At 50.1% G+C, this 25,590-nt stretch overlaps 3 protein-coding genes across 3 annotated transcripts; all 3 read left to right on the top strand.

The window, feature by feature from the left end:
* Positions 1 to 319: 319 nt before the first annotated feature.
* snrpb (small nuclear ribonucleoprotein polypeptides B and B1) lies at positions 320 to 9,613 on the top strand. Its single transcript, XM_075460034.1, has 7 exons — positions 320 to 447; positions 3,474 to 3,625; positions 8,415 to 8,526; positions 8,616 to 8,768; positions 8,841 to 8,970; positions 9,103 to 9,234; positions 9,419 to 9,613. Exons 1-7 carry the CDS (start codon positions 445 to 447, stop codon positions 9,457 to 9,459), a joined length of 723 nt encoding a protein of 240 aa, XP_075316149.1. The 5' UTR covers positions 320 to 444; the 3' UTR covers positions 9,460 to 9,613.
* Positions 9,614 to 16,752: 7,139 nt separating this feature from the next.
* On the top strand, positions 16,753 to 24,956 carry ctsa (cathepsin A). The gene is made up of 14 exons (XM_075460035.1): positions 16,753 to 16,852; positions 20,400 to 20,557; positions 20,644 to 20,755; positions 20,840 to 20,890; positions 21,388 to 21,474; positions 21,549 to 21,704; positions 22,843 to 23,019; positions 23,231 to 23,322; positions 23,404 to 23,482; positions 23,577 to 23,725; positions 23,822 to 23,897; positions 24,249 to 24,338; positions 24,447 to 24,548; positions 24,673 to 24,956. The coding sequence occupies exons 2-14, from the start codon at positions 20,400 to 20,402 to the stop codon at positions 24,754 to 24,756; spliced, it is 1,413 nt and encodes a 470-aa protein (XP_075316150.1). The 5' UTR covers positions 16,753 to 16,852; the 3' UTR covers positions 24,757 to 24,956.
* Positions 21,713 to 22,834, top strand: LOC142377630 (uncharacterized; the record flags this gene model as incomplete). Its single annotated transcript, XM_075461937.1, has 1 exon — positions 21,713 to 22,834. A coding segment is annotated over one exon (1,122 nt), but the record flags the coding sequence as incomplete, so codon positions are not given.
* Positions 24,957 to 25,590: the final 634 nt, after the last annotated feature.

Below are 25,590 nucleotides of genomic sequence, written 5' to 3' on the forward strand. Positions count from 1 at the left end.
AACAACCAAATTTCACAGAGATTTGTTGTTACTTCTCTTCTTTGAAAGTAATAGTGAAGGAAAATGCTTCAATAATCTCCCATATCTTTGATTAAACCCCCTAGTGTTCCCCAATCTTTATTTATTTTTATTTGATCTCATTTCGTGTTAATTTACGTACCCTGTCTGCTTTCTACCATCTTCTGCTCGTTTTATGTTAATGGTAATTTGAAATATAGATGAATAAAGTTAAACCAGAACTGACGAAACCTTTTAATCTGTGCGGAACTGTTGTATTTTCAGTTTCCGTGAGTTTGGGTAGGAACACTTCCGGTGTAGCACCCGGACACTGTCGTCACTTCCTGAACTTTGTGTTAAAGGAGGCCTGGCGGTAACTCCGCGGGTCAATATTTTTTGGTTTGTTCGGTGAATCCGGCGGGAATCGGAGCCATCAGAACCGCAGACATGGTGAGTGTTTATCGGACGGAGGTTCCGGGCGCTGCCCCCCGGGCGGAGCTCCGTATTTATCCGATTTACGGTTTAATTCAACGATGGCGGCAGTTTGCGTGAACGTCGGCGGGACGTCGGCGAGCCGCTGATTAACCGGAGGTTTCATCGATCAGCAATCAGTTTAGATCTGAATGCTGATCGATTAAACCGCTTTATCTTCTGCAGATATCCGCTCTGCTCCGTTTTATCTATCGGATGACCGGGTTTGGTGTTCTGGATAAAGTCCGTTCAGCCGTTAGTGAGGCGGGACAGACTGTAACAGTTCCCCCGAACAGAAGAAGCTAACAGCTAACCAGGACATGAAAACACGTTTTAAACCCGTTCTGTCCTGGTCTGCTCCGGTCCAGAAGCTAACCGCTGCCTGGTCCGGTCCAGAAGCTAACCGCTGCCTGGTCCGGTCCAGAAGCTAACCGCTGCCTGGTCCGGTCCAGAAGCTAACCGCTGCCTGGTCCGGTCCAGAAGCTAACCGCTGCCTGGTCCGGTCCAGAAGCTAACCGCTGCCTGGTCCGGTCCAGAAGCTAACCGCTACCTGGTCCGGTCCAGAAGCTAACGGCTAATACAACCAGGACATGAAAACGAGTTTTAAACCCGTTCTGACCTGGTCTGCTCCGGTCCAGAAGCTAACCGCTGCCTGGTCCGGTCCAGAAGCTAACAGCTACCTGGTCCGGTCCAGAAGCTAACCGCTGCCTGGTCCGGTCCAGAAGCTAACCGCTGCCTGGTCCGGTCCAGAAGCTAACCGCTGCCTGGTCCGGTCCAGAAGCTAACAGCTAATACAACCAGGACATGAAAATACGTTTTAAACCCGTTCTGACCTGGTCTGCTCCGGTCCAGAAGCTAACCGCTGCCTGGTCCGGTCCAGAAGCTAACAGCTAATACAACCAGGACATGAAAATACGTTTTAAACCCGTTCTGACCTGGTCTGGTCCGGTCCAGAAGCTAACAGCTAATGAAAACACGTTTAAACCTTATCGACCTGGTCTGGTCCGGTCCAGAAGCTAACAGCTAATGAAAACACGTTTAAACCTTATCGACCTGGTCTGGTCCGGTCCAGAAGCTAACAGCTAATGAAAACACGTTTAAACCTTATCGACCTGGTTTGGTCCGGTCCAGAAGCTAACAGCTAAGTTCTGACCTGGTCTGGTCCGGTCCAGAAACTAACAGCTAATACAACCAGGACATGAAAACACGTTTTAAACCCGTATTACCTGGTCTGGTCCGGTCCAGAAGCTAACAGCTAAGTTCTGACCTGGTCTGGTCAGGTCCAGAAGCTAACAGCTGCCTGGTCCGGTCCAGAAGCTAACAGCTAATACAACCAGGACGTGAAAACACTTTTTAAACCCGTTCTGACCTGGTCTGGTCCGGTCCAGAAGCTAATAGCTAAGTTCTGACCTGGTCTAGTCCGGTCCAGAAGCTAACAGCTAATGAAAAAAACGTTTGAACCTTATCGACCTGGTCTGGTCCGGTCCAGAAGCTAATAGCTAAGTTCTGACCTGGTCCGGTCCAGAAGCTAACAGCTAATGAAAAAAACGTTTGAACCTTATCGACCTGGTCTAGTCCGGTCCAGAAGCTAACAGCTAATAAAACCAGAACATAAAACACGTTTTAAACCTGTTCTGATTCGCTTCCTGGACTGTAGCAGACTCACTGGTGTTTCAGATGGATCTGTGGACCAACTGAAACGGATCAGAACCAATATTAATTATGGATCGTTTGTCTCTGTGAGCTCATTGGTCTGAACGCTCAGGTGTTCCCGCCTCTTTAGTTCTGATCAGAGTGTAGATGCACACCTGTTGGTGATGTCACGGTAACGGGCCTCTTTAGTTCTGATTGTAGATGCACACCTGTTGGTGATGTCACAGTAACGGGCCTCTTTAGTTCTGATCAGTGTAGATGAACACCTGTTGGTGGTGTCACGGTAACGGGCCTCTTTAGTTCTGATCAGTGTAGATGAACACCTGTGGTGATGTCACGGTAACGGGCCTCTTTAGTTCTGATCAGTGTAGATGAACACCTGTGGTGATGTCACGGTAACGGGCCTCTTTAGTTCTGATCAGAGTGTAGATGCACACCTGTGGTGTCACGGTAACGGGCCTCTTTAGTTCTGATTGTAGATGCACACCTGTGGTGATGTCACGGTAACGGGCCTCTTTAGTTCTGATTGTAGATGCACACCTGTGGTGATGTCACGGTAACGGGCCTCTTTAGTTCTGATTGTAGATGCACACCTGTTGGTGATGTCACGGTAACGGGCCTCTTTAGTTCTGATCAGAGTGTAGATGCACACCTGTGGTGTCACGGTAACGGGCCTCTTTAGTTCTGATTGTAGATGAACACCTGTGGTGTCACAGTAACGGGCCTCTTTAGTTCTGATTGTAGATGCACACCTGTTGGTGATGTCACGGTAACGGGCCTCTTTAGTTCTGATCAGTGTAGATGCACACCTGTTGGTGATGTCACAGTAACGGGCCTCTTTAGTTCTGATCAGTGTAGATGCACACCTGTTGGTGATGTCACAGTAACGGGCCTCTTTAGTTCTGATCAGTGTAGATGCACACCTGTTGGTGATGTCACGGTAACGGGCCTCTTTAGTTCTGATCAGTGTAGATGCACACCTGTTGGTGATGTCACAGTAACGGGCCTCTTTAGTTCTGATCAGTGTAGATGCACACCTGTTGGTGATGTCACAGTAACGGGCCTCTTTAGTTCTGATCAGTGTAGATGCACACCTGTGGTGATGTCACGGTAACGGGCCTCTTTAGTTCTGATTGTAGATGAACACCTGTTGGTGATGTCACAGTAACGGGCCTCTTTAGTTCTGATTGTAGATGCACACCTGTGGTGTCACGGTAACGGGCCTCTTTAGTTCTGATCAGTGTAGATGCACACCTGTGGTGTCACGGTAACGGGCCTCTTTAGTTCTGATCAGTGTAGATGCACACCTGTTGGTGATGTCACAGTGACGGCTGTATGTGATTGGTCCGCAGACGGTGGGTAAGAGCAGTAAGATGCTGCAGCACATCGACTTCAGGATGAGGTGCATCCTGCAGGACGGCCGCATCTTCATCGGCACCTTCAAGGCCTTCGACAAACACATGAACCTCATCCTCTGCGACTGCGACGAGTTCCGGAAGATCAAGTAGGTCCACTTCCTGTTCCGGGTTAGGGGTACCTTATCTAAAGAGGAGGGTTAGGGGTACCTTACCTAAAGAGGAGGGTTAGGGGAACCTTATCTAAAGAGGAGGGTTAGGGGTACCTTACCTAAAGAGGAGGGTTAGGGGAACCTTACCTAAAGAGGAGGGTTAGGGGTACCTTACCTAAAGAGGAGGGTTAGGGGAACCTTACCTAAAGAGGAGGGTTAGGGGTACCTTAACTAAAGAGGAGGGTTAGGGGTACCTTACCTAAAGAGGAGGGTTAGGGGAACCTTACCTAAAGAGGAGGGTTAGGGGTACCTTACCTAAAGAGGAGGGTTAGGGGAACCTTATCTAAAGAGGAGGGTTAGGGGTACCTTATCTAAAGAGGAGGGTTAGGGGTACCTTACCTAAAGAGGAGGGTTAGGGGAACCTTACCTAAAGAGGAGGGTTAGGGGAACCTTAACTGAAGAGGAGGGTTAGGGGTACCTTACCTAAAGAGGAGGGTTAGGGGTACCTTAACTAAAGAGGAGGGTTAGGGGTACCTTACCTAAAGAGGAGGGTTAGGGGTACCTTACCTAAAGAGGAGGGTTAGGGGTACCTTAACTAAAGAGGAGGGTTAGGGGTACCTTACCTAAAGAGGAGGGTTAGGGGTACCTTACCTAAAGAGGAGGGTTAGGGGTACCTTACCTAAAGAGGAGGGTTAGGGGTACCTTACCTAAAGAGGAGGGTTACGGTGCGTTCACACCAAACGCGATGCGAATATTCGCACCGCCTTCATCGCGCGATTGTTGCCGCAGGTGTAAATTAAATTCCATCGCCTCAAAAGCCTCTTTCGCGCGAGTAAAAAACGAGTGAATAGCTCAAGAGGCTATCCATGGCTAATCGCGTCTTTGTACCTGCTGTGGCAGTCCGAGATTCGTCTGAAACGCACACGCCGTCGTGTCTGGGTCAGTGACATCATCCGGTGGTGCATTCAGCTCGGATAATTTCATCGCCTTCTCCAGGAGTTGCGTCTGGATGACGGCCGCCTCCAGCGGCACCCCAGGCCCACCAGGACCCAGCCCGACGACCCGCTTGGGAGGACCGGCGCCTGCAGCCGGCGTCCCGCCGAGAGATCACTGCACCGATCCTCCCGAGCAGGCCACCAAACTGGGTCCCGGCGAGCCCGAAACACCGCTGGAAGCGGCCGCCACGGGAGGATCGGTGCCGTGATCTCTCGGCGGGACGCCGGCTGCAGGCGCTCCGCAGCTGGGCCGAGAGATCGCGGCGCCGGTCCTCCATGAGTTCCGTCTGGATGACGGCCGCCTCCAGCGGCACCCCAGGCCCACCAGGACCCAGCCCGACGACCCGCTCGGGAGGACCGGCGCCGCGATCTCTCGGCAGGACACCATGCCACAGGCGCCCCGCAGCTGAAACGGAGCCGCGGCCCAGCTGCGGAGCGCCTGCAGCCGGCGTCCCGCCGAGAGATCACGGCACCGATCCTCCCGTGGCGGCCGCTTCCAGCGGTGTTTCGGGCTCGCCGGGACCCAGTTTGGTGGCCTGCTAGGGAGGATCGGTGCCGTGATCTCTCGGCGGGACGCCGGCTGCAGGGGCTCCGCAGCTGGGCCGCGGCTCCGTTTCAGCTGCGGGGCGGCTGTGGCATGTGGCATGGTGTCCTGCCGAGAGATCGCGGCACCGGTCCTCCCGAGCGGGTCGTCGGGCTGGGTCCTGGTGGGCCTGGGGTGCCGCTGGAGGCGGCCGTCATCCAGACGAAACTCCTGGAGAAGGCGGTGATTTAATTTTTTATTTTATTTTGTCAGGGACCATGTGCAAAGTACATTAATTACAAAGTAAAGAGATGACCTGCACCAGATTGTAGCTTAGAAGCTAATTTCCATCTGCAGTCCCATCTGCATGTCACAGACAGCGCCTGTCCATCTGTCTCCACGTCACTGTCGTCCAGAATCTCAACGCTGATAGGCTGTCTGGCGCGAATATTTCGCCAAAGTTGGATTTTTTGAACTCGCGCGAATCGCATATTTTCACTCGCGCGGCGGCCACCGCCTCACCGCGCCTCACCGCGCCGCCTCATCGCGCCGCCGGCTCGAATCCGCGTCTAATCGCGTCTTTGCATTGACTTTGTATGTAATCGCGTCGCCCGACCGCGTCTGGTGTGAACGCACCGTTAGGGGTACCTTACCTAAAGAGGAGGGTTAGGGGAACCTTACCTAAAGAGGAGGGTTAGGGGAACCTTACCTAAAGAGGAGGGTTAGGGGAACCTTACCTAAAGAGGAGGGTTAGGGGTACCTTATCTAAAGAGGAGGGTTAGGGGTACCTTATCTAAAGAGGAGGGTTAGGGGAACCTTATCTAAAGAGGAGGGTTGGTGGTACCTTATCTAAAGAGGAGGGTTAGGGGTACCTTACCTAAAGAGGAGGGTTAGGGGTACCTTACCTAAAGAGGAGGGTTAGGGGTACCTTACCTAAAGAGGAGGGTTAGGGGTACCTTACCTAAAGAGGAGGGTTAGGGGTACCTTATCTAAAGAGGAGGGTTGGTGGTACCTTATCTAAAGAGGAGGGTTAGGGGTACCTTAACTAAAGAGGAGGGTTAGGGGTACCTTATCTAAAGAGGAGGGTTGGTGGTACCTTATCTAAAGAGGAGGGTTGGTGGTACCTTACCTAAAGAGGAGGGTTAGGGGTACCTTACCTAAAGAGGAGGGTTAGGGGAACCTTACCTAAAGAGGAGGGTTAGGGGAACCTTACCTAAAGAGGAGGGTTAGGGGAACCTTACCTAAAGAGGAGGGTTAGGGGAACCTTACCTAAAGAGGAGGGTTAGGGGAACCTTACCTAAAGAGGAGGGTTAGGGGAACCTTACCTAAAGAGGAGGGTTAGGGGAACCTTACCTAAAGAGGAGGGTTAGGGGAACCTTACCTAAAGAGGAGGGTTAGGGGTACCTTACCTAAAGAGGAGGGTTAGGGGTACCTTACCTAAAGAGGAGGGTTAGGGGTACCTTACCTAAAGAGGAGGGTTAGGGGTACCTTACCTAAAGAGGAGGGTTAGGGGTACCTTACCTAAAGAGGAGGGTTAGGGGTACCTTACCTAAAGAGGAGGGTTAGGGGAACCTTACCTAAAGAGGAGGGTTAGGGGTACCTTACCTAAAGAGGAGGGTTAGGGGTACCTTACCTAAAGAGGAGGGTTAGGGGAACCTTACCTAAAGAGGAGGGTTAGGGGTACCTTACCTAAAGAGGAGGGTTAGGGGTACCTTACCTAAAGAGGAGGGTTAGGGGTACCTTACCTAAAGAGGAGGGTTAGGGGAACCTTACCTAAAGAGGAGGGTTAGGGGTACCTTATCTAAAGAGGAGGGTTAGGGGTACCTTACCTAAAGAGGAGGGTTAGGGGTACCTTACCTAAAGAGGAGGGTTAGGGGTACCTTACCTAAAGAGGAGGGTTAGGGGTACCTTACCTAAAGAGGAGGGTTAGGGGTACCTTATCTAAAGAGGAGGGTTGGTGGTACCTTATCTAAAGAGGAGGGTTAGGGGTACCTTAACTAAAGAGGAGGGTTAGGGGTACCTTATCTAAAGAGGAGGGTTGGTGGTACCTTATCTAAAGAGGAGGGTTGGTGGTACCTTACCTAAAGAGGAGGGTTAGGGGTACCTTACCTAAAGAGGAGGGTTAGGGGAACCTTACCTAAAGAGGAGGGTTAGGGGAACCTTACCTAAAGAGGAGGGTTAGGGGAACCTTACCTAAAGAGGAGGGTTAGGGGAACCTTACCTAAAGAGGAGGGTTAGGGGAACCTTACCTAAAGAGGAGGGTTAGGGGAACCTTACCTAAAGAGGAGGGTTAGGGGTACCTTACCTAAAGAGGAGGGTTAGGGGTACCTTACCTAAAGAGGAGGGTTAGGGGTACCTTACCTAAAGAGGAGGGTTAGGGGTACCTTACCTAAAGAGGAGGGTTAGGGGTACCTTACCTAAAGAGGAGGGTTAGGGGAACCTTACCTAAAGAGGAGGGTTAGGGGTACCTTACCTAAAGAGGAGGGTTAGGGGTACCTTACCTAAAGAGGAGGGTTAGGGGTACCTTACCTAAAGAGGAGGGTTAGGGGAACCTTACCTAAAGAGGAGGGTTAGGGGAACCTTACCTAAAGAGGAGGGTTAGGGGAACCTTACCTAAAGAGGAGGGTTAGGGGTACCTTACCTAAAGAGGAGGGTTAGGGGAACCTTACCTAAAGAGGAGGGTTGGTGGTACCTTACCTAAAGAGGAGGGTTAGGGGTACCTTACCTAAAGAGGAGGGTTAGGGGTACCTTACCTAAAGAGGAGGGTTAGGGGTACCTTACCTAAAGAGGAGGGTTAGGGGAACCTTATCTAAAGAGGAGGGTTGGTGGTACCTTACCTAAAGAGGAGGGTTAGGGGTACCTTACCTAAAGAGGAGGGTTAGGGGTACCTTACCTAAAGAGGAGGGTTAGGGGTACCTTACCTAAAGAGGAGGGTTGGTGGTACCTTACCTAAAGAGGAGGGTTAGGGGTTGTTTATTGTCTGTTATCAGACAGCAGAGACTCAGTCTAACTAGCAGTTTAACCAGCAGCCTCTGATGTTACAGATCCAACATGTCTGATTAAAATGAGCTGTTTTTGTTCTTGTTGGACTTTGATGAGACTCAGAATATTAGTTCTGGAGCTGCTCTGATGGGCACATTAAGGACAACATGATGCTGTGCTTCTGGAGTTCAGGAGTTCAGCAGGAGGTTATAGATGGATCCCAGTCAGGTGTTGTGCAGGTGTGAGCACAGGTGCATGCTGGGTACTGAACGTTTGTCTCCTTCAGGCCAAAGAACTCGAAGCAGCCGGAGCGGGAGGAGAAGAGGGTTCTGGGTCTGGTTCTGCTGAGGGGGGAGAACCTGGTGTCCATGACGGTGGAGGGCCCGCCCCCTAAAGACGTGAGTGTGTCCTGCAGCTGAGCGCAGCGCGGCGTGCTGGTTTCTGTTGGCTCTAATCTCTAACCTTTGACCTTTGACCTCTCCTTTAGACGGGGATCGCCCGGGTTCCGCTGGCTGGCGTGGCCGGAGGTCCCGGCGTGGGTCGGGCGGCGGGCCGCGGCGTTCCTGCGGGAGCTCCGATGCCTCAGGCCCCGGCCGGACTCGCCGGGCCCGTCCGAGGGGTCGGGGGCCCTTCGCAGCAGGTAACCGTGGCAACATGACAGGCAGTGTTGAGCAAGGCGTGTGTTCGGGTTCTGATGGTTCTGTGTGTGCAGGTGATGACTCCACAGGGCAGAGGGACGGTGGCTGTGGCGGCGGCAGGCGCCAGCATCGCTGGGGCCCCGACGCAGTACCCACCTGGACGGGGAGCCCCGCCCCCAATGGCCCGTGGAGCCCCGCCTCCAGGTAAGCAGCTGACCCGTCTCACCTGAAGGTGTGACATTGATGTTAACTTGAGTAGGAAGCAGGGCTCCAATCAGATGTGAGCTGAACTCTGACCTGAGTCACCTGACCGTGTCCTGGCTCCTCCCCCTGCAGGTATGATGGGTCCGCCCCCCGGCATGCGGCCTCCGATGGGGCCTCCCATGGGGATGCCTCCTGGTCCGGGCCGCGGAGCGCCGATGGGAATGCCCCCTCCAGGCATGAGGCCGCCTCCCCCCGGCATGAGGGGTAAGTCGTTACCATGGAGACAGAGGAGCCAATTAAGTGGCAGCATGGCGGGACAGTTTTTTATCTTTCGTAGCGTTATTGATCGCTCAGTGATCAATGGTTTAAACTAAAGACCATGTGATGCTTACCTGTTCGCACACACACCTGTGGATCATTAACGCTCATCATGTGACCTCTCTTCTAGGACCGCCGCCCCCTGGGATGAGACCACCCCCCCGGCCCTGAAGTGGCTCCGCCCCCTCACACTCAGCTGTTGTATAGATGTTTTTTTTACCTTCTGGTCTTTTTTTTTTTTTTTTTTAAAGCTTTCTGTTTGATTTGATTGGACTGCTTGTACAGTTTCCATGGTAACCAGTTCAATAAAGGAGAGAAGAGCTCAGGTGACCTCATCAATCATTCTGGAGTGTTCAGGACGTGTTAGCTTAGCTGTGTGTTAGCTTAGCTGTCGATCATCGATCTATATGCGCAGCGACCGACTGCAACAAGACGCTGTAAACACAAATCACTAACTCCACGGTGGTGGAGGATAGAGGCGCTGAAATTACCTCCTGATCTGTTTGGGACAAAACGGGTTCTGCATAAATTTTTTAAATTATTAATCAATAAATTCACTGTTATACAGTACGGAAACTCCACATTCACTACACATATTATTATGCCCCTTTTCCACCGCCAAGCTAGCCCTACTCTACTCAGTTCGATATAGCCCAACACTACACCACACGGCACCAGTAACATTTCCTTTTCCACCCAAACTGTGCCCTGGAAGTGGGCGGAGTCGGCCCGTTCACCACTAACGTGACGTCGGTTTCAGGTGACTACAAAGTGTCATGCCGCGGTTAGTCAAAAGTTAACACAACGATGGAGTGTAATGTGTAATGCAGTTGACAATCCAAATTGTTTAGTTAAACCCAGCTCTTTATTAAAAAGACCGTACAAAAGTAAACAGCAGGAGTTGTCTCAGATACAGGCGTCTGTGTTGGTGCCGGTGGAATGCAGATAGCAGCTGTTGCCTCAGCTGCAGATGTAGATGCCAGTGTCGGTTCTGAAGCCTGCGGGATTGGAGGATCTTCGCTGACCTCAGCTACCGAACACTCATCGGTTGCACAAACCGAGTCTTGAGGGGAAAAAAATAAAAAGTGAACATATGAAACGCATACACGTAACCGCATAGGTGAGACACTGCTAGCCTTCCAAAACAGCGTTGTTTGCTAGCTCACTCAGAACAACTTACATGAGACACCTGTGTAACTTTTTACACAAGTTAAAGACTGAACATGTATTTGTTACGATATAAGCGTTGCACCAAGGGGATAAGAACAACACTTACCATTTTCCATCGCCTCCAACAAAATCACTCTTCAGTTTGTCTCGGCACTGCTGAGAATTCCGGTGATAGCCATGGTTAGCCATTCTTATTTCGTGTTGCTCCGTCCAGTTCCTTCTGTATGCGGTCCTCGGCCACCACACTCAGAAAGGTCTGCACCGCTCTCATCGTCCATGGGTTGGCTTTCCTTCTCTGGTCTTCCATCTTCACAATTCTGTTTATTCTCTGCTCTCGCAGGTGTGTTTTCTTTTTTTATATATATATTTTTGGGGGCTTTTTATGCCTTTATTGTATAGGACAGTGGAGAGAGACAGGAAGCAGGGGGCAGAGAGAGGGGGAATAACACGCAGCAAAGGGCCGTCCGATGCGTGATTCGAACCGGGGCCAGCTGCATCGAGGACTATAGCCTCTGTACATGGAGCGTCTGCTGTACCCACTACGCCACAGACCGCCCCTGCAGGTGTGTTTTCATACATGGCGGGTGATTATTTAAAGCTCCCCGAGCTTCGTTGACGTAATTTCACCTGACCAATCAGTGGACAGCACTGATCACGTGACGTTTTAGCACCGACTAGACCCACCTCTGAAGCAGGTACTAGCCGGGGCTAAAAATTGTAACGGGTCCCACCTTCAACCCGCGGTGGAAAACCTCCCAATCAGGGTAGAGTGGGACCGTGTAGAGCTGTACTGGTACAAAAATATTCGGTGGAAAAGGGGCATTAGTCTCCTCCTGGTCATACTACAAAAGCTGTTTGGTCTGCTCTTCACCGAGACATGGCTGTGTGGATCCTGCCGGACTCTGAGAGGTCTGGCTTCAGGGCTGGCGTACGCACTTTTCTACAGCTGTTGATTCTTTGCCAACACCTAGAGGTGATGTTGGGAAACTGTTATAATAAATGAATGTGAAAACAATTTGTCCTCAGACAGTGATGTGCACATCTGAGACACATGAACAATTAATACTGATAAACAATTAATACTGATAAATTAACACACCCATGTGTCTGCAGTTATACCAGTGGATATAAAAGTGGTGCCATTAAAAGCAATGGCTGCTTTAGCAGGATTAGAAATGCAAATGGTGCAATTCAAAGAGAGCGTGTGTTCAGAGACAGAGAGGATTTGCTGGCACATGATGGCGACTCATCAGCCGTTTTGAGGGAAATCCTCCTAGAACTGTGCAGAGCGGCCGGCGTTGGAGCGCAACACAGCGAGGAGCCATGCGTTGCCTGGGGTTCCTATAGCAACCGGAGCCTTCCACAGGTGATGTGCACACTGGGGTTCCTATAGCAACCAGAGCCTTCCACAGGTGATGTGCACACTGGGGTTCCTATAGCAACCGGAGCCTTCCACAGGTGATGTGCACACTGGGGTTCCTCTTTAGTTATTCATACCCGGGCTCTTTAGTTATTCATACCCGGGCTCTGTAGTTATTCATACCCAGGCTCTGTAGTTATTCATACCCGGGCTCTTTAGTTATTCATACCCGGGCTCTGTAGTTATTCATACCCGGGCTCTGTAGTTATTCATACCCGGGCTCTGTAGTTATTCATACCCGGGCTCTGTAGTTATTCATACCCGGGCTCTGTAGTTATTCATACCCGGGCTCTTTAGTTATTCATACCCGGGCTCTGTAGTTATTCATACCCGGGCTCTGTAGTTATTCATACCCGGGCTCTGTAGTTATTCATACCCGGGCTCTGTAGTTATTCATACCCGGGCTCTGTAGTTATTCATACCCGGGCTCTGTAGTTATTCATACCCGGGCTCTGTAGTTATTCATACCCGGGCTCTGTAGTTATTCATACCCGGGCTCTGTAGTTATTCATACCCGGACTCTGTAGTTATTCATACCCGGGCTCTTTAGTTATTCATACCCGGGCTCTGTAGTTATTCATACCCGGGCTCTGTAGTTATTCATACCCGGGCTCTGTAGTTATTCATACCCGGGCTCTGTAGTTATTCATACCCGGGCTCTGTAGTTATTCATACCCGGGCTCTGTAGTTATTCATACCCGGGCTCTTTAGTTATTCATACCCGGGCTCTTTCAAAGCATTAAACAAGAGAGCAACAGTCAGATTTACAGAAGTATTAAAGAAATAAAAAGGATTAATAATTCATGTAAATTATAACTGTCGGCAAACAAGATGAAGAAGAAACAGCTGAACTAATGAATCAGTCATGGTATTTATTTACATATTTATTTTTATAAAATTCAGGAAGCTTACAACAAAATAGAGATATGTTTTAATTATTTTCATGATTATGTATGTTCTAGAATGCGCTGCTGAGGGTGGCAGCACGTTGGAGTAGCTCTGTACCTCACATTGAGATTTATTCTTTTTTCTAAATTTCATTCCTGTTATTTCTTGGAAGAAATTGCATTTTTTGGACAACTGTTCCTTCCTGCCTTGGATGCTGTGCAGCTGGATTGATTTTTCCCAATACTTTTGTATATTTTGCTCTTTTGTTATGATGCATAACCATAGCAACAAGGTGGTTTACAACAGGGAGCAGCTGATTAACATTGGAAAAGCAGAAATAATTTGACAACTGAAGCCAGAAATCCCACTGGAATTGAAAAGGAGGCGTCGTGGATGCAGAGCAGAAGCAAAGAGGAGAGAAAGAAAGAAGAAGTTCAAACCATCTCTGGCATCCTGCATCATGGGAAATGTAAGATCGTTAGCCAACAAGTTGGATGAACTTCTAGCCTTGACAAGGACTCAGCAAGAATATCGGGAATGTAGCATTATGTGTTTTCCTGAGACATGGCTGCAGGATCATATCCCTGACTCCAGCGTCTCTCTGCCGGGCTTCCTGACTGTACGAGCAGATCGAGATTTAAAGAGTAGCAGGAAAAGGAAAGGGGGTGGATTGGCAGTGCTTGTCAACAACAGATGGTGTCACCCAGGACATGTTACTGTGAAGAGTCGTCTCTGCAGTCCTGACATTGAACTATTGGCAGTAAGTTTTCGTCCATATTATTTGCCAAGAGAGTTCACCAGTGTTGTTTTGGTGGCCGTTTACATTCCACCCTCAGCTGTTGCCGACACTGCATGTGATGTCATCAGTTCCGTTGTTGCTAAGATACAGACACAACACCCCAATTCTTTTGTGGCAATATCTGGTAATTTTAATCATGCCTCACTCTCTGCTACACTGCCAACTTTTCAACAGTTTGTCAGCTGCTCTACCAGAGAAAACAAGACATTGGATTTGTTTTACACAAATGTCAAGGATTCATACATTTCCAAATCAAGACCTCCCCTGGGTAAATCAGATCACAACCTTGTTTTTCTCTGTTCAGCATATAAACCCCTTGTCCAGAGACTACCTGTCACAAAAAGGACTGTTAGAAAGTGGTCACAGGAAGCTGAAGAAGCCTTACAGGGTTGTTTTGATGCAACCGATTGGATTTCTCTTTGTAACCCACATGGAGAGGACATTAATGCCATGACTGAGTGTGTGACTTACTATATAAACTTCTGTGTGGGCAACACCATCCCCACCAGAACAGTGAGATGCTTCCCTAATAACAAACCCTGGATCACCAGTGAGCTAAAGGAACTATTGAACAAGAAAAAAAGAGCCTTTAGGGAGCGAGACAGGGAGTTACTGAGGAGTATACAGAAGCAGCTCAAAGTCAAGATCAGAGAGAGCAAGGAGGTGTATGGAAAGAAGCTTGAGAGTAAACTGCAGAGGAACAATATCAGAGATGTGTGGTCAGGAATGAAGAAGATCACAGGCCTCAAGTAGAGGGAGGATCGGATGGATGGAAGTCTGGACAGAGCAAATGAGCTGAACACATTCTTCAACAGGTTCAGTTCAGGAACAAGCTCACCATCCTCCCCTCCTGTTCCCAGCCAAAGAGACATCCCACCCTCCTCTGACCCACAGCTTTCCTGTAACATCTCCACCTCCACCTCAGTCATGGATTCTTCTGCTTCCACTAGTTTGTCATCAACCCAATCAGGAGATGCTGCTGTCCCCTTTGCCTCCCCCTCCCACTTTTCTGTTTCTAGAAGTCAGGTGAAGAGGCAGTTGGAAAGACTAAACCGGAACAAGGCTGCAGGTCCAGATGGTGTCAGCCCCCGAGTCCTGAAGGCCTGTGCAGAGCAGCTCTGTGGGATTCTGCAACACCTTTTCAACCTTAGCTTGACCCAAGAGAAGGTACCACTGTTGTGGAAGACATCCTGTCTGGTTCCGGTACCAAAGAAAACCCACCCTTCAGTCATCAATGACTACAGACCTGTTGCCCTGACATCCCACATCATGAAGGTCCTGGAGAGACTCCTGTTGACCCACCTGTGTAAGCAAACCAGCACATATCAGGACCCCCTGCAGTTTGCTTATCGCCATGGAGTTGGAGTTGAAGATGCTATCATACACCTGCTTCAACAAACCCACTATCATCTGGACAAAGCAGGCAGCACTGTGAGGATCATGTTCTTTGATTTCTCCAGTGCATTTAACACAATCCAGCCTGATCTGCTTAGTCTGAAACTCCAGAAGACTCAGGTGGAGGCCTCAACAATCACCTGGATTAATGACTACCTGACAAACAGACCACAGTTTGTCAGACTGAAGAATTGTGTGTCTAACCAGGTGATCAGCAGCACAGGAGCACCACAGGGGACTGTACTCTCACCATTCCTTTTCACTCTGTACACTTCAGACTTCCAGTACAAGTCAGACTCCTGTCATCTACAGAAATATTCAGATGACTCTGCAGTGGTCGGGTGTATCAGAGATGGACAAGAAGCTGAGTACAGAGAGCTGGTGGACCGCTTTGTGGCATGGTGTGGGAACAATCATCTCATCTTGAATGTTAACAAAACAAAGGAGATGATTGTAGATTTCAGGAGAAACAAGGTCAGATCAAACCCTGTTTCCATCATGGGAGAAGAAGTGGAGGTGGTTGAGGAATATAAATACCTTGGTGTTCATGTGGACAACAGACTGGACTGGAGACACAACAGTGAAGCCATCTACAAGAAAGGACAGAGCAGACTGTACTTCTTGAGGAAGCTAAGGTCCTTCAAGGTTTGCAACAAGATGTTGCAGATATTCTACAAGTCTGTTGTTGAGAGCGTCATTTCCTCTGGCGTCATCTGTTGGGGCAGCAGCATCAGAACCAGGGACCTAAAAAGACTCAACAACCTGATAAGGAAGGCTGGTTCTGTTCTGGGGACGACTGTGGAACCTCTGGAGACAATAATGCAAAGAAGGATTTGGCATAAAATCAAGAGAATTATGGACAACCCTGAACATCCTCTCCATGAGACTGTTATCGGAAAACAGAGTCTCTTCAGTCAAAGGCTTCTTCAGTTTGGATGCAAAACGGACCGCTACAGGAAATCTTTCCTGCCCACAGCCATCAGCATCTATAATAACTCCTTGATTTAATTGAGCTACATCAACATTTAATTTCCCTCTGGGATAAATAAAGTATTTTTGAATTGAATTGAATTTGAATTGAATTGAATGATAACAAATTCTGTCTTTTAACGTAAAAACAATTGATATAAACTTGGTTAAAAATGAAAGTTTTAGTTTTAATAAAGAGGGGTTTTTAAAAAAAAAAAAAGGTTTAATCTGCAGCAGATTTCGATGCATTTTAATCTAAATGTCTCTAATTTGATCAGATTTTATGGAGAGGAGCAGCTCTGATCAGTTTATTGATCAGTGTTTACTTCCTGTCTGCAGCCGCTGCACTCCGCCTCTGACGTCCGCACGTAAAATCAGATTTAGAAAACCAACGGGGTCATCATACCTTATAAATCTAATATTGTTGCTTGCTAAATTTCATATTCATAAAAGTAAAATAATGCACAGGAAACCACTTTTTGGACTCTTCGTAATAGATGTAAAATTGTATCTCGACTCAATCTCGAATTCAATTAACAAAAAGGCTATAAAAACAATAAGTATTTGGAAAGACTATAACTTATTTTTGTAACTCACATTTACTTGTGTAATTTTTATTTTTTATTTTTTTTCTCTCTTCTGTTCTAACAGTTTTCTATCGTTGTATTTTTTTAACTATGTTCTTCTTTCATTTTATGTCTTTTGTTCATTACTGTACACTATTTCTTTCATGACCACTGTTACTGTGATATTGTGAAGATAAATAAAGTTTATTGAAAAATAACAATAAATACCACCGGGGTCACATGACCCGCCACAGTCACATGACCCGCCATAGTCACATGAGCTGCTGAACACTCTGAGCCGCCGTAAGTCAGTTCCAACCCAACGGCTGAGCGCGAGACTCGGCGGACCGGCTGAAGGTAAGTTCGGCGAAGTTCGGTGTTCATCTGTTCCGTTCGGGCTCGGAACCGGTTTCCGGGTTTTTCATTTATGAACACCACCGGAAGTGTCACAAACTCCTGAGTTCTGACCAAACTTTATGAAGAAAAAACAATGATTAAATATCGTTCCTCAGCTGAGTGATATCGATCCTCCGAAAGATAAAGAACAAAATAAATCCTGAACCGGAAACGGCGCGTTAATGACCCGGCTCTGAGGTGACAGCAGCGGACCTGTCTGCGGCTCAGACCCGGTAAACAGACCCGATAAACAGCGGCTCAGACCCGGTAAACAGCAGCTCAGACCCGGTAAACAGCAGCTCAGACCCGGTAACAGCGGCTCAGACCCGGTAAACAGCAGCTCAGACCCGGTAAACAGACCCGATAAACAGCGGCTCAGACCCGGTAAACAGCAGCTCAGACCCGGTAAACAGCAGCTCAGACCCGGTAACAGCGGCTCAGACCCGGTAACAGCGGCTCAGACCCGGTAACAGCGGCTCAGACCCGGTAAACAGCAGCTGACTTTATTCTGTTGAACCGGTTCGGTGTGTTTTCCCAACAGTCAGACATGAAACTGCTCCTCAGGTTCCAGCCTGATTCCGGTTAAATCTCTCCAGAATAATGCAGCATTTCCTCATTGTTTGGAACTGAAACTGATTCTGTTCCTTTAACCAGAGATGAACGCTTCCGGAGCCGCAGAAGTTTTTTTTTTTTTTTTTTTTTTTTAAGAATTTTATTTGCAACAAAACAGAATAACGACATATAAATGTGTACATAACGTCAAAAAAAAAAAAAAAAAAAAGCTAAGCGGAGGATAAGGATAAGAATAATAATAAGAGAATAACAGTCACAAAACTCTTGCAAAAAGAAAACTATTGAACAAACTGACATATGTGCCAAGGAGTCTCGTATAAAAAAAACCAAATAAAACAAAGATTTAGGACAACAGTTCGTCCATAATCCCAAATTGGGAACAAGCCCACATTGTTGTTGTTGCTTTATGATTAGTTGAAGGTTTAATTGTGAGCAAGTATTGCTTTAATTCAATAAAAAAAAAATAGAAATTTGGTTTTCTTTTCAAAAATTTGCATTTGTGTGTGTGAAATTTAGCTTTGATAATTAATAAAGAAAACCTTCGGATTCATTTTGCCACTTAGTTGAAACCCACACAGGACACGTTCCCAGTACGGAACCGCAGAAGTACCGGGAGGAGTTCGGCTGACAGAAACTCCCCACATTCTTCCTCTGGGAGTCACTGTGCTCTCAGATGTCCTCAGCGTGTCTCTGCTGCCCCCTGCTGGCGCTCAGCGGTAAAAACAACCCAATCAGCCGTATTGATCAGCCCGTTGGTCCCAATAATCGAAATGAGGTTTCTGAATGATGCAGGTTGGGTAGCTACAGGAAAATGGCTAAATGTGAGAAACTGCAGGTTCTCTGTGCAGATAGGAAGTGAAGTACAGTGTTTCCCACAGATGTGAAGGCAATGTGTGGTGGTGGGCCACGGGGGGGGTAAAAAATAAAAATTCTTCAAAATAATTCCTTCGTTAATAATTGGTCACACAGAACTTTATTGTATTAACCCATAAGAACCCAGACCCATTTCTACTTAAATGAAAATTAAGGGGGTTATAACAGACTAAATAGACCACATAGAACCCATTTCAGAATTCTTTTCCAGAATACCCCCCCCCCACTGTCAGAGATCTGTAATGTGACATATATGTCACATTGGGAGTTAAGAACCTGGATAATTTCTCCATCAAGGAAAATTATGGGGGACGTAAGGATGGGTAACACAGGTGCGGCTTATCTGCAGATTTTCACATCTTCATTGTAAACAAATGAATAACATTAATTACACTGGTGGGACTGTTCAGCTGTTTCAGACTGATGCCTCCGGTTCAGGCTGCTCCTCATCCTCAACACGCACGTCTCTCTTTCAATCACGGAAAATAGTTTTCAATACTCATCTGGATTGAAGCAGCAAACATTCAGTGTAAGAGTTTAAAAAACTACTTTATTTGATTCACAGCTGCTAGTGTTTAGACCTCGACAACCCAACTACATTATTATTTTATTTTTTTTACGACAAACTTGCGACTAGTTAACTTTATAAAGAAGGCGTAATCGCTTGTTTGCTATGGGACGGGACGGGACGGGACAACATTGTATTCAAAATATAAAATATTTTTATAGGACTTTTTAATGTGTGACTTTATAAAGGTGCACGTGATACCAACCTTTCGTGAATTTCGCCAGCCGTCTTCTTTCGGTTGAGCCAGAGCTATAGAGCTAATCTAACACGACGCTGAAGCTAGCAAGCTTCCATGGAAGCACGGAGGGGAGGGGCTGTGTGTGTGTGAAGGCTATGCGAGAGAGACGGAGGGAGAGCAGGGAAAGGAAATGCAGCTTAACGAATACGAGTATTTTTTTAAATAGCGTTAAAAAAAAAATAATAATAACGAAACGCAATATGTGGCGGCCGGTGTTTAATCTGTGGCGCACCGCCACGAATTAGTCTGTGTGTGGGAAACACTGTGTATGAATAAAATTTTACAAACAAGAACTGCATAGGCTCCTCACAAAATGTGCTGAAGAGGAAGCAGATATAACAGGAACAACGAACTCCCCAAAACAGGATGGTTCAGATGAGCCGCATTCGGACAGAGCAGTTCTAGGAACGGTCCTCCTAGTTCCCGAGGGCCGCGGTCCCCAGTTCCCGAGGGCCGCGGTCCCCAGTTCCCGAGGGCCGCGGTCCCCAGTTCCAGAGGGCCGCGGTCCCCAGTTCCAGAGGGCGATGGTCCCCAGTTCCAGAGGGCGATGGTCCCCAGTTCCCGAGGGCCGCGGTCCCCAGTTCCCGAGGGCCGCGGTCCCCAGTTCCCGAGGGCCGCGGTCCCCAGTTCCAGAGGGCGATGGTCCCCAGTTCCCGAGGGCCGCGGTCCCCAGTTCCCGAGGGCCGCGGTCCCCAGTTCCCGAGGGCGATGGTCCCCAGTTCCAGAGGGCCGCGGTCCCCAGTTCCCGAGGGCGATGGTCCCCAGTTCCCGAGGGCCGCGGTCCCCAGTTCCCGAGGGCCGCGGTCCCCAGTTCCCGAGGGCCGCGGTCCCCAGTTCCCGAGGGCGATGGTCCCCAGTTCCAGAGGGCGATGGTCCCCAGTTCCCGAGGGCCGCGGTCCCCAGTTCCCGAGGGCCGTGGTCCCCAGTTCCAGAGGGCGCGGTCCCCAGTTCCCGAGGGCGATGGTCCCCAGTTCCAGAGGCCGCGGTCCCCAGTTCCCGAGGGCGATGGTCCCCAGTTCCAGAGGGCGATGGTCCCCAGTTCCAGAGGGCGATGGTCCCCAGTTCCCGAGGGCCGCGGTCCCTAGTTCCAGAGGGCCGCGGTCCCTAGTTCCAGAGGGCGATGGTCCCCAGTTCCCGAGGGCCGCGGTCCCCAGTTCCCGAGGGCCGCGGTCCCCAGTTCCAGAGGGCCGCGGTGATTCGGTGGTTGTTTAGTGTAGCATTCTGTGGTGTGTTGATGACATCACTTCCTGTTTCAGATGCAGGTGCTGTTGTACTTCCTGTTGTCTCTGTTGGGTGCTGATGCCGCTCCGGCTGAAGATGAGATCACCTTCCTGCCTGGTCTGCAGAAGCAGCCGAGCTTCAGACAGTTCTCTGGGTACCTGAGTGTGGCCGACGGGAAACACCTGCACTACTGGTACCTGGAACACACCTGGAACACACCTGTATGCATGTGACCTCCACTTGGGCGCTGCCTCACCTGAACTCTGCTGCTGTTTTCAGGTTTGTGGAGTCCCAGAACAACTCGTCCTCCGACCCAGTGGTGTTATGGTTAAACGGGGGTCCCGGCTGCAGCTCCCTGGACGGACTGCTAACCGAACACGGACCCTTCCTGGTAGGTAACCTTTGATCCCGCCCACCTGGTCCACTTTCACCTGCATCAGCTCACTGTCCAGACCTCTTGATCCTGTTGTTTCAGATCCAGGACGATGGAGTCACGGTTCAGTACAACCCGTACTCCTGGAACAAGGTACGTCGGGTGACTCGGGTGTTAAAGTGAGATGGAAAATTGCAAAACTGCCTAGATGGTTTTAAAGTCTGTTGAGTTCCTGATGACCCGAAACTCATTCTGTGATCCTGTTGTTGGGAGGCAAGTTTTAAATTCATCAGGAGGGGGATTTATGGTTGACATTTCCTGAGGAAATCATAAAGTCATAAAGGGGCACCTCGTAAACTGTGTTTATCTCAGATCCTGAACAGAGTAAGGGGGCCATTTGTTCTTTGAGATAACCCCCCCCCGTTTGGAGTGTAAAAATGAATGTGTTGATTCTGTTCGAGGCTTTTGTTCTGAGCGCTCAGACTTCAAACGCTTTGTGCCTTTGAATAAACTTAAAGAAAGACAAAATCTGGATTTTCTATTATTATTTGAGTAGTCTTCTTACCCACTTTGATTAAAAAAAAAAATCCACAACAAAGTCACATGGTTGGTTCATGCTGAAAGCTGATTGGTTGACTGTTTACATGCAGATTGCCAACATGTTGTACCTGGAGTCTCCTGTGGGCGTCGGTTTTTCATACTCGGACGATCAGAAATACGCCACCAACGACACTGAGGTCAGTCACGTGCCTGAAACTTTGCTTCTGATTGGCTCTTTGATGCTCAGGTGTTTGATTCGTTCTGTGTGCAGGTGTCGATGAACAACTACCTGGCTCTGAAGGAGTTCTTCCGCCTGTTTCCGGAGTTCAGCAGCAACGAGCTCTTCCTGACCGGAGAGAGTTACGGAGGGATCTACATCCCAACGCTCGCTGAGAGAGTGATGGAGGACGCCAGCCTCAACCTGCAGGTGCTGCTGCTGTGGTACCGACCGGCGCAGCTGCTGTGGTACCGACCGGCGCTGCTGCTGTAGGAACCAATAGTGCTGCTGTGGTACCGACCGGTGCAGCTGCTGTAGGAACCAATAGTGCTGCTGTGGTACCGACAGGCGCTGCTGCTGTAGGAACCAATAGTGCTGCTGTGGTACCGACCGGCGCTGCTGCTGTAGGAACCAATAGTGCTGCTGTGGTACCGACCGGCGCAGCTGCTGTGGTACCGACCGGCGCTGCTGCTGTGGTACCGACCGGCGCTGCTGCTGTAGGAACCAATAGTGCTGCTGTGGTACCGACCGGTGCAGCTGCTGTAGGAACCAGTAGTGCTGCTGTGGTACCGACCGGTGCAGCTGCTGTGGTACCGACCGGCGCTGCTGCTGTGGTACCGACCGGCGCTGCTGCTGTGGTACCGACCGGCGCTGCTGCTGTAGGAACCAATAGTGCTGCTGTGGTACCGACCGGTGCAGCTGCTGTAGGAACCAGTAGTGCTGCTGTGGTACCGACCGGTGCAGCTGCTGTAGGAACCAGTTGTGCTGCTGTGGTACCGACCGGTGCAGCTGCTGTAGGAACCAGTAGTGCTGCTGTGGTACCGACCCGTGCAGCTGCTGTGGTACCGACCGGTGCAGCTGCTGTGGTACCGACCGGTGCAGCTGCTGTGGTACCGACCGGTGCAGCTGCTGTGGTACCGACCGGTGCACCTGCTATGGTACCGACCGGTGCAGCTGCAGTAGGAACCAGTAGTGCTTCTGTGGTACCGACCGGTGCAGCTGTGGTAGGAACCAGTAGTGCTGCTGCGGTACCGACCGGTGCTGCTGCGGTAGGAACCAGTAGTGCTGGTGCGGTACCGACCGGTGCTGCTGCTGTAGGAACCAGTAGTGCTGGTGCGGTACCGACCGGTGCTGCTGCTGTAGGAACCAGTAGTGCTGCTGTGGTACCGACCGGTGCAGCTGTGGTAGGAATCAGTAGTGCTGCTGCGGTACCGACCGGTGCTGCTGCTGTAGGAACCAGTAGTGCTGCTGCGGTACTGACCGGTGCTGCTGCTGTAGGAACCAGTAGTGCTGCTGCGGTACTGACCGGTGCTTCTACGTTAGCAACCTGTTCTCACCTGTTTTGCAGGGCGTTGCCGTGGGAAACGGGATGTCGAGCTACGAGCTGAACGACAACTCTCTGGTGTACTTCGCCTACTATCACGGCCTGCTGGGGACGCGGCTGTGGACGCAGCTTCAGACGTTCTGCTGCAGCGAGGGGAAGTGCAACTTCTACGACAACCTGAACCAAAACTGCTCTGATGGCGTGAGTCTGAACGGGTGTGAACGAGTGTGAACCGGTCTGAACCGGATCTGAACGGGTCTGAACGGGTCTGAACCGGAGACTCTAGTATGCATCCGGGAACTTAAAAAAAGTTAAAGTTAGTAGGAGTAGTAGGCGGTTTGGAACACAGCCATGCGGTTATTTGTTCTGTCCCAGTTCTGCTGGTCTCAGGGATTCTCTGTGTCCTCTGCAGCTCGCTGAGGTCCAGGCCATCGTCTACAGTTCAGGGTTGAACATGTACAACCTGTACGCTTCCTGTCCGGGGGGAGTCCGTCAGAGTGTCAGGTGACATTTCACTGGACAGGTGTTTCTGTAAATGACTGCAGCAGGTGTGGAACTCTGACTTGTTTATTGTTTGGTTGTCAGTGTGGAACATGGACAGCTGGTGATCAGAGATCTGGGCAACACCTTCATCAACCACCTGTGGACTCAGCTCAGGAACCAGGTGTGTATGACATCCCCTGATGGTTCGTTAGCGCTGGCTCACCTGAGGGGGCTGCACACCAGGTGTTTCTCACCAGGTGTTTCTCTAATTCCAGAAGTTACAAGCTGTGGCAGCTCTGTCCACGCCTGTGCGCCTGGACCCTCCCTGCACCAACTCCACCCCATCCTCCCTCTACCTGAACAACCCGTATGTGAAAAAGGCTCTGCACATCAGCCCCAAGGCCCTGGACTGGGCCATCTGCAGGTAAGAGTTAGGTTAGGTTAGAGTTTACCTGTCCCCCTGCAGCCTCACCTGTCCTGATGCTTCCTACCTGTAACTCTTGTTGTGGTTGTGTTGCAGTGCTGAGGTGAACCTGAACTACGGCCGGCTCTACATGGACGTCAGGAAACAGTACCTGAAGCTGCTCTCCGCTCTGGTCAGTGAATCACCTGCTCACCAGTTCCAGTTTAGATGGATTACCAAGTCAGAACTGAGTCTTTAACGCCCCGTCTCTATTGGCGCTTTTCCACTAACTCGCCACGGTTGTGTTTCCATTACAAACGAGTACACTTCGTGCCTCCTGGACGTGGGCGGGGTCGTCGTGGCTTTTTGTCGCATAGAAGGCAAGAGAAGAGCGCCATAAGATCTACTGACCTGATCCTGATCCTGGACCAGTTTCCAAACCAGTGTCAGACCTGATCCCGAACCAGTTGACCCCATCCTGGAGCAGCTCAGACCCTATCCTAGACCTTGTCCTTGCTGAAGCCTCGTTGTGTTCTTTGCGTAGAAATACCGGATCCTGGTGTATAACGGGGACGTGGACATGGCCTGTAACTTCCTGGGGGACGAGTGGTTTGTGGAGTCTCTGCAACAACAGGTTAAAGCTCCTTTCTCACCATAAACCCGATACCGACTGTTCTTAATCTGACGGGCGTGGTACAGAATGGCTCCGCCTCCAATATCTACCTGTGTGTTTGTGTCTCAGGCGGAGGTGCAGAGGCGTACGTGGCTCTACGAGGACGTAGACGGTCATCAGGTGGGCGGCTTCGTCAAAGAGTTCAACAACATCGCCTTCCTCACTGTGAAGGTACACCCACCACATGATGTCATATTAGGGGCGGGGCTTTCCCCAGATGTGATGATGATGTCAGATTAGGGGCGGGGCTCTGAAGGATTAAAATGATTAGTTGATCTTTGCCGTCTTCCTGCAGGGCTCAGGTCACATGGTTCCCTCGGACAAACCCATCGCCGCCTTCGCCATGTTCACCCGGTTCATCAAGAGACAGCCGTACTGACCTCTGGTGGCCTGAGTATTAAATCCCTGACAACCAATCAGAAAGCTTTAGGAATTAAAGAAAAACTACAAACCAGAATTTCTGTCCTGTCACTGTGGAAACGAGCCATTGTCATGGAAACGAGCACTGCCTGTTGATTTAAATGTGAAACTTTGTGTTTTAAAGGGAAAAGAACAAAATAAAGTTTTATTTCAATCAAAGACTCGGATTCATTTCAAGGATTCTTTATTGTCATTTCGACACGTTAAAAACATAGGGTGAAACTAAATGAGTTACTCTGGTAGGGGCTCAGCACACAGCCCTGGGGGACGCCGGTGCTGAGGGTGAACAGGAGGGGGCTCAGCACACAGCCCTGGGGGACGCCGGTGCTGAGGGTGAACAGGAGGGGGCTCGGCACACGGCCCTGGGGGATGCCGGTGCTGAGGGTGAACAGGAGGGGGCTCGGCACACGGCCCTGGGGGACGCCGGTGCCCGTGGGTGAACAGGAGTGGGCTCGGCACACGGCCCTGGGGGACGCCGGTGCCCGAGGGTGAACAGGAGTGGGCTCGGCACACGGCGCTGGGGGACGCCGGTGCTGAGGGTGAACAGGAGGGGGCTCAGCACACGGCCCTGGGGGACGCCGGTGCTGAGGGTGAACAGGAGGGGGCTCAACGCACAGCCTTGGGGGACGCCGGTGCTGAGGGTGAACAGGAAGGGGCTCTACGCACAGCCCTGGGGGACGCCGGTGCCGAGGGTGAACAGGAAGGGGCTCAGGTTCTGATGTTTAATGCTGTGTATCAGTTTTGGTTCTGTTACACCTTGGTTCCAGAATTTGTTGCCTGGCAGTCAGAGCTC

The sequence above is a fragment of the Odontesthes bonariensis genome, chromosome 3 (assembly GCF_027942865.1).
Source record: "Odontesthes bonariensis isolate fOdoBon6 chromosome 3, fOdoBon6.hap1, whole genome shotgun sequence".
Taxonomy (NCBI): domain Eukaryota; kingdom Metazoa; phylum Chordata; class Actinopteri; order Atheriniformes; family Atherinopsidae; genus Odontesthes; species Odontesthes bonariensis.